At 46.5% G+C, this 14,075-nt stretch overlaps 1 protein-coding gene across 1 annotated transcript; it reads left to right on the top strand.

The window, feature by feature from the left end:
- The first annotated feature begins 843 nt into the window (after positions 1-843).
- On the top strand, positions 844-12,520 carry RFLNA (refilin A). The gene is made up of 3 exons (XM_083373324.1): positions 844-1,086; positions 8,337-8,446; positions 11,595-12,520. Exons 1-3 carry the CDS (start codon positions 868-870, stop codon positions 11,929-11,931), a joined length of 666 nt encoding a protein of 221 aa, XP_083229450.1. The 5' UTR covers positions 844-867; the 3' UTR covers positions 11,932-12,520.
- Positions 12,521-14,075: the final 1,555 nt, after the last annotated feature.

Below are 14,075 nucleotides of genomic sequence, written 5' to 3'. Positions count from 1 at the left end.
GGGGCGCGCGCAGAGGGGCTCCAGAAGTTTGCTGGACCCCAAATCTCAGCTCGGGAGCCATGCTGAAGATGACTGCTCTTTCATTTTGCTATTTCTCTTCTTCCGATACTTTTTTGAGTTAAAAAATCATTCCTCATTCTTTTCCTCCCTAGCTTGAGCTCAGCATTGGGGGGGCTTGAAACGGACTCTTCTGGACCCCCCCCAGCTCCCCCTTAACCCTATGCTGCCTTGCCTCTGAGAAACAGGAGTATTGGAAGACCCTCCTCACCACCTTGCGAGGTAGGCCAAGCTAAAAAGGACTGGCGGTATCACAACTGTGATCTTTTTAAACTTTTGACCACAGGACTTTTGAGGCTATCCTCCCGTCCTTTCCTCTTGGCCAGACCTGGGCATTTTAGGCCCCCCCCCCCGGCTTTTTGGCTGTCCCAGTCTGGCCCGCGTGAGGTCCTTTGGGAAATAGAAATCAAACGTAAATAAGGGTAGGACACGCATGCAATAGAATGGCAAATTGCTTTTAGTTTAAAGGCGACTGCTATTTTGCTTTTTCAATTTACTTGTGTCCGTGCATGCAGTGCACTTTCACAGCCCTGTCGATTCGGCCCTCCACAACAGGCCCAGTTTCTCATGTGGCCTCTTGGGAAAATTAATTGCCCCCCCCCAGTTCTTGGCCCTCCCAGGAAGAGGTGAATTTTTGACAGCTTGGCGGATTTTAATAATAATAATAATAATAATAATAATAATAATAATAATAATAATAATAATAATAATAATAATAATAATAATATTTGTATACCGCCCTTCTCCCGAAGGACTTGTCTTCCTGACCCACTTTTCTTTCCACCTTCCCCCCCCTCTCACCCCCCAGTCATGGTGGGTCACCTGCAGTTCCAAGGTATGGAAAACAATAACAAGGAAAAGAGCCCGGAAAGTTTGCTGGACAGTCCTGATTCGGGGCTGCCCCCCAGTCCGAGCCCCCCTTTCTACTCCTTATCTGAGGGCATAGCTGAGAACAAAGCCGTGGACAAGAATTCCTGCGCAGAAATACTGGATCATGGGCCAGAGAGAGATCGTCAGGAAGGGAAAGTGGTAAGTTTGGCATTTCTCTCTCTCTCTCTCTCTCTCTCTCTCTCTCTCTCTCTCTCTCTCTCTCTCTCTCTCTCTCTCTCTCTCTCCTCTCCCTCTCCCTCTCCCTCTCCCTCTCCCTCTCTCTCTCTCTCTCTCTCTCTCTCTCTCTCTCTCTCACACACACACACACACACACACACACACACACACAGCGTATGACTGCAATTTGCCGGCCTCATTCAAAGAAACCCAGATTTTAATTTGGATTTCCGCAATCTTTGCAAGTAGTTTCTTGCTGAGGTGCAGATTTTATGTGCTGTAATCGCTGAACACGCTTGACATGCTGAATTATTGAAACTAGGAGAGGTGAAAGGTGGATGGGTGACTTTGGGCCAGTCCCCAAGAGAGGAAGAATTCTAGTCCCGCTTTATGCATGAAAGCCAGTTGGATGACTTTGGGCCAATCACCAGGAGACGGTGAGTTCTAGTCCTGCCTTAAGCACAAAAGCCAGCTGGGTGACTTTGAGCCAGGCGCCTCTCTCTCTCTCAGCCCAACCCAAAAGGTTGTTTCTGTGGGGTAAAGAGCAAGACAATCAGATATGTTTGCCGCCTTGAATTATTTATAAAAATAATAAAGATGGGATAAACTTAATAAAAAAACAATTGCAAGACGTCTATACCGTTTGCTTTTCTGGAATGAATTTGCTTGGAAACTATTGGAGAAGTGTTTTGCTGGTCGAACAATCACTGTTTCTCATCCAAATTGCAGGCATGGTAATGTTTCTTTTTCTTTTTTTCTTTTTTTTTTATTTCCCAGATGTCTGATTGCTTGACCATCGGCTTGCCATTAAGTATATTTGGTTTTTAAAAAATCCAGTCTTGTTCAATTTTCTTATTTGGAAGATGAGTCCCATTTCACCCAACGAGGGTGGGACACAGGCCAAAATTCTGCAGGGTATTATTATATTGGCTGTGCAAGTGTGTGTGTGTTGAAAGTTGCAGGTTTCTAGCCCTCATGGAGGAGAGAGAGAAAGAGAGTCGAAAGCATGAGGAAGCGTCTAGGTCAGGGGTAGGCAACCTCGGCTCTTTTATGAATCATGGACTTCAACTCCCAGAATTCCTGAGTCAGCTCTCTTTTATGACTCATGGACTTCAACTCCCAGCATAGCTGACTCAGGAATTCTGGGAGTTGAAGTCCATGAGTCATAAAAGAGCCGAGGTTGCCTACCCCTGGTCTAGGTTAACTGAAACAGATTAAGGTTGCAAAATGCTAAAGATGAAGGCAGAACATGTTATATCCTAAAATAATTAATTGGGTGGAGTCCTCTCACATGCCAAATTAATTAGGTGAACCGTAGTTACGTGTTTTACCTTGAGCTGTTCTGTACCAGCCTGCTACCGGCCCTGCAGAAAAGGCAGGGACAACCCCTTTTACAAGAAGGTAAGAGGCTGGAATTACGCCTGCCAAATTTATTGCTACAAAAACAAACGGAACAAGACAAACCAAGAAACAGGAGCTTTAAGAAACAGGAACTATCCAAGCGGTTGCCTTCAGCAAACCAGCCCTCCCCACACATTCCCCTTATATAGACTTCAGGGCGTGGCTTCTCTCTGCCTCCTTCCGAGGAGCCCCATTGCCTTCCTCTGTTTACTCCTAATTGACTGCCTCCTGCGTCGGGCATCCTTGAACAGGGCCAGCTGTGGGTCATCTTCATCCACGCTGTCAGGCTCACACAGCTGGGTCTCCGTGGTGACCAAGTGGGAGGGGCCTGGCTGAGGGCTCTCATCAGCAAGATCTTCAACCCCCTCAGCAAGGTCTTCAACACCCCCCTCCTCCTCTGAGTCGTCCGACCCAACTGCCGAACCCACAGGCTGACCCTGAATCACAACATGAGCAAATGAATCTGTAAGCTCTTGACCACACTGAGGACAAGCATTCTGGGCATTTAGAGCAAAATGTGGGTCCGTGGATGTTGTTTGCATTGTTTGTCCGGATGGGTCTGTGCAACAACCAGTTGCAATTAATCAAAGCCCAGAAGAAACATCATCAGAAATTTTCAGAGTGCGGGCTTTCCTTGCTGCAGCGGTAAGTTTTAAAAAAAAATATGAAGAGGCCCTACAGGTTTTTGTTTTGTTTTGTTTTAAATTTGTCTTTATGGCAGACAATTTCCTTGGGAAAATTGAGGACTTGGCAGTACCTCCTTGGTCGTCTGACTGTCGGAAACTTGCTAATCTTTCCCTCTCTAAACAAACAACCTCATGGAGGAGAGAAAGAGGAAAACAAAATCTCGGCAACGGTTCACTTCCTGCTTCTCGAAGGGACCTGGGTTCTAGGTTTGCAACATCAGTCAAACCCCTGGCCTCCCTTTCGGTAACACAGAAGCCAGCGACTCACTCGAAAAAGAGCTAGCCAAAAGATTCACATTAACCAAGTTTAAGCATCTGCTGGAGGCTTTTTTACCTGTCCGGGTTGAGCATCTCGCCTGAGGACTTCCTGAATTTGTAAACTTCTCGGATCTTCTTAGGAAAGGTTAATAACAACAACAACAACTGGAGCACCACTTGAACACCATTGGCATTGACAAATTCGCCATTAGTCAATTGCAAAAGGCGGCCTTACTGTGACGATATCTATAATACCATCAACTATCCGCATTTGCCTATCTCAGATCCTTGGTAAGGACTCGATAGGTAGACAAGAATGCCAAATCCAGTCTGAACATCTGGCTGGCTGTGTGATGATTAATAAAAGGAGGAGGAGGAGGAGAAGGAGGAGGAGGAGGAAGAAGAAGAAGAAGAAGAAGAAGAACAACAACAACAACAACAACAACAACAACCTTGGAGGTCCCCTAGTTCAAATGGCTGCCCAGTCTCTTCTTAAAAACTTCCAGCTAGAGGCAGGTTGTTCCACTGATTAATCGTTCTAACTGTCAGGAAGTTTCTCCTTAGTTCCAAGTTGCTTCTCTCCTTGGTGAGTTTCCATCTGTTGCTTCTTGTCCTGCTTTCAGGTGCTTTGGAGAATAGCTTGACTCCCTCTTCTTTGGGGCAGCCCCTGAGATATTGGAAGACTGCTATCATGTCACCTCTTGTCCTTCTTGTCAATAGAATAGAATAGAATGGAATAGAATAGAATAGAATAGAATAGAATAGAATAGAATAGAATAGAATAGAATAGAAATAAGGAATAGAATAGAATAGAATAGAATAGAATAGAATAGAATAGAATAGAATAGAATAGAATAGAATAGAGTAGAATAGAATAGAATAGAATAGATAAGAATGGAATAGAATAGAATAGAATGGAATGGAATGGAATGGAATGGAATGGAATAGAATAGAATAGAATAGAATAGAATAGAATAGAATAGAATAGAATAGAATAGAATAGAATAGAATAGATAAGAATGGAATGGAATGGAATAGAATAGAATAGAATAGAATAGAATAGAATAGAATAGAATAGAATAGAATAGAATAGAATAGAAATAAGGAATAGAATAGAATAGAATAGAATAGAATAGAATAGAATAGAATAGAATAGAATAGAATAGAATAGAATAGAATAGAATAGAATAGAATAACAGAGTTGGAAGGGACTTTGAAGATCTTCTAGTCCAACCCCCTTGCTCAGGCAGCTTGACTCCCTTTTCTTTGTGGCAACCCGAGAGATTGGAAGGCTGCTATCCTGTCACTTCTTCTCTTCATTAAACTACACATACCCAATTCCAGCAGCCGTTCCTTATATGTTTTAGGTACCTCTCTGCACCAGTCTCTGCTTTCACCATGTGCGGAAGTGAAGGTGTGATTGTGAGTGATCCCTGACAGGGAGTCCTTATGACCACAGACGGGGCCAGAACTTCCATTTACTAGGCAAGGCCAAGGTTTGGGGAAGCGAGTCGCCTCCGATTTCACCTCCTTTTTTTCATGGTTGTTAAACGAACCATGGCAGTGGTTAAACGGACCGTGTGGTCATTAAGCAAATCCAGCTTCCCATTATTGACTTTGCTTGTCACAAGTCAGCTGGGAAAGTCGCAAATGGCGGTCAGGTGACCCTGAAATGCTGCAACCATCCTAAATGCCAAGTGCCCGAATGTTGATCATGTGACCTTGGAGATGCTGCAATGATTGTGCATGCGAGGGCTGTTGTAACTGAACGGTCGCTAATCCTCCGGCATTGATCCTCCTCTGATGGCTCCTTCTGGATTTGCCAGAAAAGAGAATCAAACCCAATCGATCAATCAATCAGAAGAGAGCTGGAAGGGACCTTGGAGGTCTTCTAGTCCAGCCCCACTGCTCAAGCAGGAGGACCTATACCATGTCAGGCAAGTGGCTGTCCAGTCTTTTCTTAAGAACCTCCAGTGATAAATCACTCACAACGTCTGGTGGCAAGCTGTTCCACTGGTTCATTGTCCTGTCAGGAAGTTTCTCCATAATTCCGGGTTGCTCTTCTCCTTGATTTAGTTTCCATCCATTGTTTCTTGTCTTGCCTTCTGGTGACCCCCTCTTCTTTGTGGCAGCCCCTCAAATACAGGAATGCTACTATCATGTCCTTCTTTTCTCTAGACCAGACATGTCAAACTCGCGACGTCACGTGATGTCGCGTGACATATCAGGACTGTTTTGCCATTGCTGGCAATGGGGTGGCATGGCTTCTGGATGACGCATCCGTCCCGTGGGCCGGCAGTTTGACACCCCTGCTCTAGATTAAGCCATACTCAATTCCTGCAGAGGGACGTGGTGGCTCAGTGGGTTGGGACACTGAGCTTGTCGATCTGAAGGTTGGCAGTTTGGCGGGTCGAATCCCAAGTGCCGCATAACAGAGTGAGCGCCTGTTACTCGTCCCAGCTTCTGCCAACCTAGCAGTTCGAAAGCACGTAAAAATGCAAGTAGAAAAATAGGGACCACTGCGGTGGGAAGGTAACAGCGTTCCGTGCGCCTTTGGCGTCTAGTCATGCTGGCCACATGACCACGGAGACGTCCTCGGACAAGCGCTGGCTCTTCGGCTTTGAGACGGAGATGAGCACCGGCCCCTAGAGTCAGAAACGACTAGCATGCATGTGCGGGGGAACCTTTACCTTTACTAATTCCTGCCACCGTTCTTCGTATGTTTTAGTCTCCAGGCCTTTAACCATCTTAGTTGCTCTTCTCTGCGCTTTTCCCAAAGTCTCAACATCTTTTTTGTAATGTGGGGACCAAAACTGGATGCAGCATTCCAGATGTGGTCTGGAAACCGTGGCACGAAGGGATTTTTGCCTTGCAAGAAGTGTAGTTGAAAGCTGCCTTCCACAACTTCGCTGGTGTGCCCCATTTCTGCTTCCTTGGCACCGAGCTAAGATTCCTTGGCTTCAGATTGTTTTTATTGTGTTGTGTTGTTTTTGTTTTTTTTCTTCATTTTTTTGGCCACGGGTATCTCTGGTTCTGGCATCCACGTCAGTTGCATTGCTAGGATTTCAAGCCTTCGTCTGTTTGTGGTTACTGAAATTGTGCCTGGCAGCTTGCTGTAAAAGTGTGTGGTGTATCTCTGGTTAACCCATCAAGGGTAGCTGGATTCCCATAGTAGAAATAGAAATTGTGTTCTTTGGGCCCACTTTAGACCTCTAACTGGAGAGGAATGCCTTCTTTTTTTTTCTGCATCTGGCAACTAGAAGAGCCAGATCAGAATTAAAAGTTCTGCTCAATAATTAAGTTGCTCTTTGATCTGCTAAAACTTCTCTGAATTCTCCCGGCTTTCCCTGTATCGGCAGGTAAACATAAAAGGAGCCTATTCCAGGGAGAAAGAAGTGCTGCTTCTAAAGGAAATATTAGGGAGAAAAGTTCATGACTCATGCCGCGCAGAATGCTGAAGACATTTTCAAACAGTGCCAACTAAGGCACTAGTCCCTAAGAACTTTGCATATTAGATGCCTTCTATTTTTTTCGTGAGCTTCTAATTCAGGGCTGATTTATCTGTTTTTCAATAGAATGTCATTTTGTTTGTTTGTTTGTTCAGGGATTTTATTTTCAGGGATGTCTGAAGTCCTTCATTCCTTCCCTCCTTCCTCCTTACTTTTCTGTCCCCCCTCCCTCCCTCCCTCCCTCCTTTTCTTCCTTCCTTCCCTCCTTCCCTCCCTCCCTCCCTCATTCCTTCCTTCCTTCCTTCCCTCCCTTCCTTCCTCATTCCTTCCTTCCTTCCTTCCCTCCTTCCTCTTTACTTTTCTGTCCCCCCTCCCTCCCTCCCTCCCTCCCTCCTTTTCTTCCTTCCTTCCTTCCCTCCTTCCCTCCCTCCCTCATTCCTTCCTTCCTTCCTTCCTTCCCTCCTTTCCTGTTCTCCCTCCCTTCCTTCCTTCCTCCTATCCTCCTTTTCTGTCCTTCCTTCCTTCCTTCCTTCCTTCCTTCCTTCCTTCCTTCCTTCCTTCCTTCCTTCCTTCCTTCTTCCACATTGTGCTTGGAAATTTTTCCTTCTCCAGGCAGTTCAAGGGCGAAAAAACACCTGCTGCTCTTAATGTCCTTTTTTCTGTTTGCAACCGGGATGATTTAGGATGATGGTGGCTCCTGACTGGAGCACTGAATCAATACACTCTGCACACATCCAAAATATGCATTATTCTCTGTTATATTTGAACGCTCCCTGAAATATGTAAACAGCCTTATGCACCTCTGGATACTGATAAAAGGCCGCTATCCAGAACCTTTCCATCTGCTATTTCATAAATCTCGTGCCAAAATATCAATGTTGGGGTTGTTGTTTTTTCATGCAGATTGTCCCCTGCAGCTGGGAATATTGCAGCCTTTATGTTTAACTGATTAAAGGGAAGACCTTCCAGATGTTTTAGCACGGTCTTTCTTAATTTTAGCAATTTTAAGATGTGTGGACTTCAACTCCCAGCATTCCCTGGCCATGAGGAATTCTGGGAGTTGAAATCCACCCATCTTCAAGTTGACAAGTCTAAAAAACATTGGACTAGCCCTAATCCAGGGGTCTTCAAACTTGGCCCTTTTATGACTTGTGGACTTCAACTCCCAGAATTCTGGGAAGTCCACAAGTCATAAAAAGGGCAAGTTTGAAGACCCCTGCCTTAATCTGTCAGAGGTTCAAAAGGTCATAAAGGGACTAGTTGTAACTTGAGGACTACCTGTACCCAACTACAGCTAATAAAATTTTGTGGCTCTGTCAACATCTGCCTTATGATGCCCAGAGTGATATATAAGGACCAAAACATTTATTTGAAGGAAGTCAAGAGTTGTTCCTGTTCTTCTTTTATTCTTGGTTTATTCCGGCCTTTCTCCCTGCAGATTCCTTATGTTTTTCTGAACTCCTATGCTTCTGAAATCAGACCTCGAATGCACCCGGTGTTTTTCGGAGAAAGCATAGAGGTCAACCCGGAGCCAGCACAGGAAATCAGGTAACGTACAGCTTGTCCTTGGCTGCTCCTTCCGTCTTCCTCCATCTTCTGCAAGAAAATAAATAAAACGTTCAGAGTTTATGAATGGATTGAGAGCTGTTTCAGCTGCAATAATTTTGTGGGAATGAGAAGGGGTGGGAAACGATGGCTGGACTGTTGGGCCAGCTTGGTGCTCTCTGAGCTGGGTGGTTTTCTTGCAGACATTTCTTGACCCAGCTAGGTAACATCATCAGTGCTAGAAGGAAGGTTTGCTCTCTGCTTATATGCAAGCAATAAACAAGGACCCAATCAAGGAACCATCAACAACTCTCCCATCGATACTGGCAGGACAAGAAGCTTGTATATAAACAGAGAACCCTCCCCCTCCTAGCACAGATGATGTTGCCTAGTTGGGTCATGAGACGTCTGCAAGAAAACAACCAAGCTCAGAGTATTAAAAACCCCACAGTCCTCCTCCTCCTCCTCCTCCTCCTCCTCTCCCCCTCCCCTCCTCCTCCTCCTCCTCTCCACAAATCCCATCTCCTTTTAGCACAGATGATGTTGCCTAGTTGGGTCATGAGATGTCTGCAAGAAAACAACCAAGCTCAGAGAGTATTAAAAACCCCACAGTCCTCCTCCTCCTCCTCTTCCTCCTCCTCCTCCTCCTCCTCTCTCCCTCCCCTCCTCCTCCTCCTCTCCACAAATCCCACCTCCTTTTATCCCAGATGATGTTGCCTAGTTGGGTCATGAAACATCTGCAAGAAAACAACCAAGCTCAGAGAGCACTAAGGACCCCAGTCCTCCTCCTCCTCCTCCTCCTCCTCTCCCCCTCCCCTCCTCCTCCTCCTCTCCACAAATCCCACTCCCTTTTAGCACAGATGATGTTGCCTAGTTGGGTCTGCAAGAAAACAACCAAGCTCAGAGAGCACCAAGGACCAACCTTGAGTTACAATTATTCCCTTCCATTGGTAGCAATGCCTGGACTTCAAAGAGCCTAGCCGGGAGATCAAATTGGAGAGGACTTAGATCTCGCCTTGCATTTATCTCAGTTCTGAAGCAGAAAATTGGGCTTTGAATTCTGTGGATCAAAGCAGGAAGGGAGATAAGCAAGCTTGCAGCTTGAAGCCTCCCCACTTCAGTCCAATTATCTCCCACGCCTAAACAATCCCCCAAAGGGGTCATCGCCCAAAGTAGGGATGGGCTGAAAATATACAAGCCACCTTTTACAGGGCGGTGTTGGTGCTAACTAGCTGGGAGCTTATTTTAAAGAGAAATCTGTGAAGCGGCTGCCAACTGTGGGCACCAGGTTTCCCCCCACCCCACCCTAATTGCCTCCTCCACCCAGACTGGTTTTTTTTTTACCCCACCAAATTCTCTGCAGGGCTTCAAACTGAACTGCAAAACTCATTAAATAGATTGTGTTTCGCCTGCTCTGCTCCGGGCCAAGCCTGGTCGAGGGCGTTTAATCTTTTTATACCAAGAGCTGCAGTTGCTTCAGCTACTGCTATTTTCTTCTTTTTTTTTTTTCCCGGAGAGACACGGAAGCAGCAATTTGCCGGCAGCCAGTTTTCAAAAGACAGACTTGGTGGGCGTGGCCAGCTCTACATCGTTCGCATCAAGGGTGCCTATGGGGGCCTGGGCAGGAGTGGGACAGATCTGAGGGTCTCTGGCAGAAGGAGGGTCTCTGGGCCAGGGCCAAGGCAGTGGGGGCCGTTCCCTCACTGTTTCCAGGATGGCTTCGCGGGCCGCATGAAACCACTTCGCAGGCCGGATCTGGCCCCCGGGCCTTGTGTTTGACATGTCTGCTGTAAACCATTTACAGAGGGCTGTAAAGCATGGTGAAGTGGTAAGGTTAAAAGGTAAAGGTTCCCCCGCACATGCGTGCTAGTCATTTCCAACTCTAGGGGCCGGTGCTCATCTCCGTTTCAAAGCCAAAGAGCCAGCGCTTGTCTGAGGACGTCTCTGTGGTCATGTGGCCAGCATGACTAGACGCCAAAGGCGCACGGAACGCTGTTACCTTCCCACCGGAGTGGTCCCTATTTTTCTACTTGCATTTTTATGTGCTTTCGAACTGCTAGGTTGGCAGAAGCTGGGACGAGTAACAGGCAGTGTTTCTCAACCTCAAAGACTTCACCCATCTTCAAGTGCCCCCAAATGTCTTCTGGTTAAGGTTTAGACATGGGTTAGTCCAATATTTTCCAATCTTGGCAAACTTGTAAGATGGATGAACGTCAACTCCCAGAATGCCTCAGCTGTAGGAAATTTTGGGAGTTAGAGTCCACCATCTTCAACTCCCAAAATATTTGAAGGCCAAGGTTGAGAAACACTGGCCTAGACAGTTTTCCAGGACATTCCTGTGGTCGACAATGAGAAACTGGATAGAAGACCAAGCAGAAATCACAGTTCTTCAGAAAAACAGGCTTAGCTGTTCCAAGCCAGAGAAGTTTAGCGGTGTGACCTACCTTGAGGGCAGTCAGACAACTGAAGAGACTCTCAGAAGGTTGAGTAAGGAGGTGAATTTGGGGGCTGATACAGCTGGCAAAAAGGGATGCGGTGGCTCAGTGGGTTAGGACGCTGAGCTTGTCGATCAGATGGTCGGCAGTTTGGCGGGTCGAATCCCGAGTGCCGCGTAACAGAGTGAGCGCCTGTTACTCGTCCCAGCTTCTGCCAACCTAGCAGTTCGAAAGCACGTAAAAAATGCAAGTAGAAAAATAGGGACCACTACGGTGGGAAGGTAACAGCGTTCCATGCGCCTTTGGCGTCTAGTCATGTCGGCCACATGACCGCGGAGACGTCCTCGGACAAGCGCTGGCTCTTTGGCTTTGAAACGGAGATGAGCACCGCCCCCTAGAGTCGGAAACGACTAGCACGCACGTGCAGGGGAACCTTTACCTTTACAGCTGGCAAAGTCCAATGAGAAGCATTTATTGCTATCACCAGAGGCCTTAAAAGTGTTTTTTCCAAAAGGCAACTGGACTTTCTTGAGTACATTTCACTTCTCATCTAGTTGTCTTTGCGGACAGTCTTGGGACAAACCAGTAACTGGGTGATTGAGAATGTCCATAGCCATCACTAGGGCTATTCTAGCAGATGATGGTTAGCTGTGATGGATGCTGGCTTAGACCTACCAGGTTTCACCTCTCCTTCCCTTCTCTTACCCATCTCCCAGGTGCAATTCGGAGATCAAGTACAGCTCAGAGAAACATTACCGAGATGACATCTTCTACCACCCCACGCCCACCATTACCACCTACCAAGAGTCCGTCACGGTGGCCCCCAACTGCACCTGGCGCAACTACAAATCTCAGCTTCTTTTTGAGCCTCGTCAGAAGCCCCTCCGGTTTCAGAGCACGACCATCATTTTCCCCAAACGGGCCAAAAACCTTTACCGGACCACCCTCAACTACCGGCTGGGCTGTGCCAGGCGGTGGTTCGCCTCCAGCGTCCAACTCGCCTTGTGTGAGGACAACAAAACCTATCTGATGCACCCGGAGAACTTGTCCTAGGCTTTCTGGAGGTCGGGCTAGGCTACAACCGTCCACCTACAGCATGGGTCCACCTCTTGTAGACACATTGACGGACTTCATCATCCTCTGGCTGAAGGCATCTCAGAGACGTCAGCCAACGTGATTGTGGACCATCCACAATCTTGAAGTCTTTCACCTTTCTTCCAAGAACCGGTTTGGGGAGAGAGCTTTCTCTGAAGACTTTAAAACGGGGGGGATGGATTCGATTCCTGCCGGGATCCAGCCTATTTAGGTAGCACTTAAATGCTGTTTTAATCCAGAAGCCTCTCTTTAGTCGTTTGCTATTTAAATCTTCCCTCAAAGTATGAAACATTTTGAAGATTTCCCTGTGGCTTTTAGGATGTCTGTTTCCTTGGCAAAGAATATTATCCAAGGATCTCCTGGCCCATTCGAGCAATCTAAGTGTTAATTTCATCTGGAGAATATTATTACAAAGCCTCAAGATCACCCTGATGGGATCAGAGGCCGGATTAACACATTGGTGTGTTCACCACAATGTGGAGGGATTTTACGGAAGAATTATGCGTGGTAAGCTTAGCTTTTGGGTAGGGGGGAAAACAACAACAGTTGCCTTGGACCCAATGTCTATTTTTCCCCCCAAAGCATTCTGTGATAACAGTGTTTCAAATTCATAATTTCAAGAGTTTGCATCTCTAAAATGTCTGGGAAAGTTTTTCAGAGGGGAACTGGAAGTGAATGCATGGAAACCAGAAGGAGAAATGACTTAACATTGCCAGCCATTAGGTAACCAAAGAATTGGGGGGGGAACCCCTTTGTATATGCTCTGCAACAATCTCCTTGCTATGATATTTCTTGCTTTTAAGGATTGGGATTTTGAGCATATTGGGGTTGCAGAAATCTGGACCACCAATTAGAAACAGCAAAACGAAAGACAGACACTTATATGATCTTTACTGAGCAAACAAACAAAAAAGCTTTAGAAAAGGAGATTAAATCCAAACGAATCTTTTTTTTTGGGGGGGGGTGACCTTAAAGTCAGGATGTTGGAGAAATTGTTAGCATGAATGATCTTAAAACATCGCCTTGGTAAACGATGACAAATGCAGTTTCAAATTTTTATTTTTGGGGCATTCAAGACTACAGAGATGGAAAGAGAGGATAAATTAGACAGGTGTGTTGTTTGTGGATGGTAGATCGTTGCGTAGGGAGGCCCCCGTTTCACACAAATGGTTGAGGAACTAAATCATTATGGATAGTGCTCGATTTACGGCCACAATTGGGAGCAGAATCTCCACTGCTAAGCAACGTTGAGTTTGTGCTTGATTTATAACCTTTTTGCCACGATTGTTAAAACAAATCCCTGCAGTTACGTCAGTCATGCGGTCGTTAAGTGAACCCAGCTTCCTCCATTGACTTTGCTTGTCAGAAGCCAGCTGGGACATCGACCACCTGACCTGGGACTCTGCAACTATGATGGTCATAAGTGCAAGAACCGGTCGCAAGTCCCTCTAGTACCTTGCCTTTTCAACCCTCCTGGAGCCTGCGGAGGTCCCCTTGAAGGTCGCCCCCAAACGAAATGACAGAATTATGCCTCCTTAGGGACTTAAACTGGGGCCCAAAGGAATTTAAACCAAGCCACAGGTCTTTGCATTCAAAATTTGCATTCTTTGAAGAGGGTTGGTAAAACATGCCGATCCGAACGGGAGATTTCCTAGGATCGGATTGCAGCTGGCTTTTGTTTTTGTTTTTTGGGGGACGGAAAATAAAATCATCTTTTTGAAAAACCAGCGGAGAAGGCTGGGAAGCCCGTGCATTGAAGATCTCCAAGGACTTTCTCCCGAGGAGTTGAAATTCTCTGGACGCGCTTGCATTCCTTCTCTTCCGTTTCTCACAAGAAGCGAGCATGCTCAAGTCCGACGCCCTCTGCCAGGTGGTTTAGATTAGCCCCCACCCCACCCCCACCCCGTGCAAAATATCCACCAGGAAAAGTTGCAAACCACTTTGCAAGCCAGCACGCAAGGGACGGTTTCCCCCCAAAGCTGGTTCCTCCACCCGGTCGCATCACTCAAGGCTGGTTTTGAGCTGAGGTTTTTCTCTTGGGCCAAGGACGTACCCCCAAATCTCACCATTCAGGACCTCAGAGGGGTGCATTTGGGGCTGCA

This window comes from Vipera ursinii (assembly GCF_947247035.1).
Source record: "Vipera ursinii genome assembly, chromosome: 14".
NCBI classification, from domain to species: Eukaryota; Metazoa; Chordata; class Lepidosauria; order Squamata; family Viperidae; genus Vipera; species Vipera ursinii.
This window is presented reverse-complemented; position numbering and strand designations above follow the sequence as displayed.

Excerpts from the sequence above, each read along its gene's own strand:
- RFLNA (XM_083373324.1), top strand. The coding sequence starts at position 868 with ATGGTGGGTCACCTGCAGTTCCAAGGTATGGAAAACAATAACAAGGAA. Across the intron at positions 1,087-8,336 it reads ATCGTCAGGAAGGGAAAGTG|ATTCCTTATGTTTTTCTGAA; the intron begins GTAAGTTTGGCA and ends TTCTCCCTGCAG. Across the intron at positions 8,447-11,594 it reads GAGCCAGCACAGGAAATCAG|GTGCAATTCGGAGATCAAGT; the intron begins GTAACGTACAGC and ends CCCATCTCCCAG.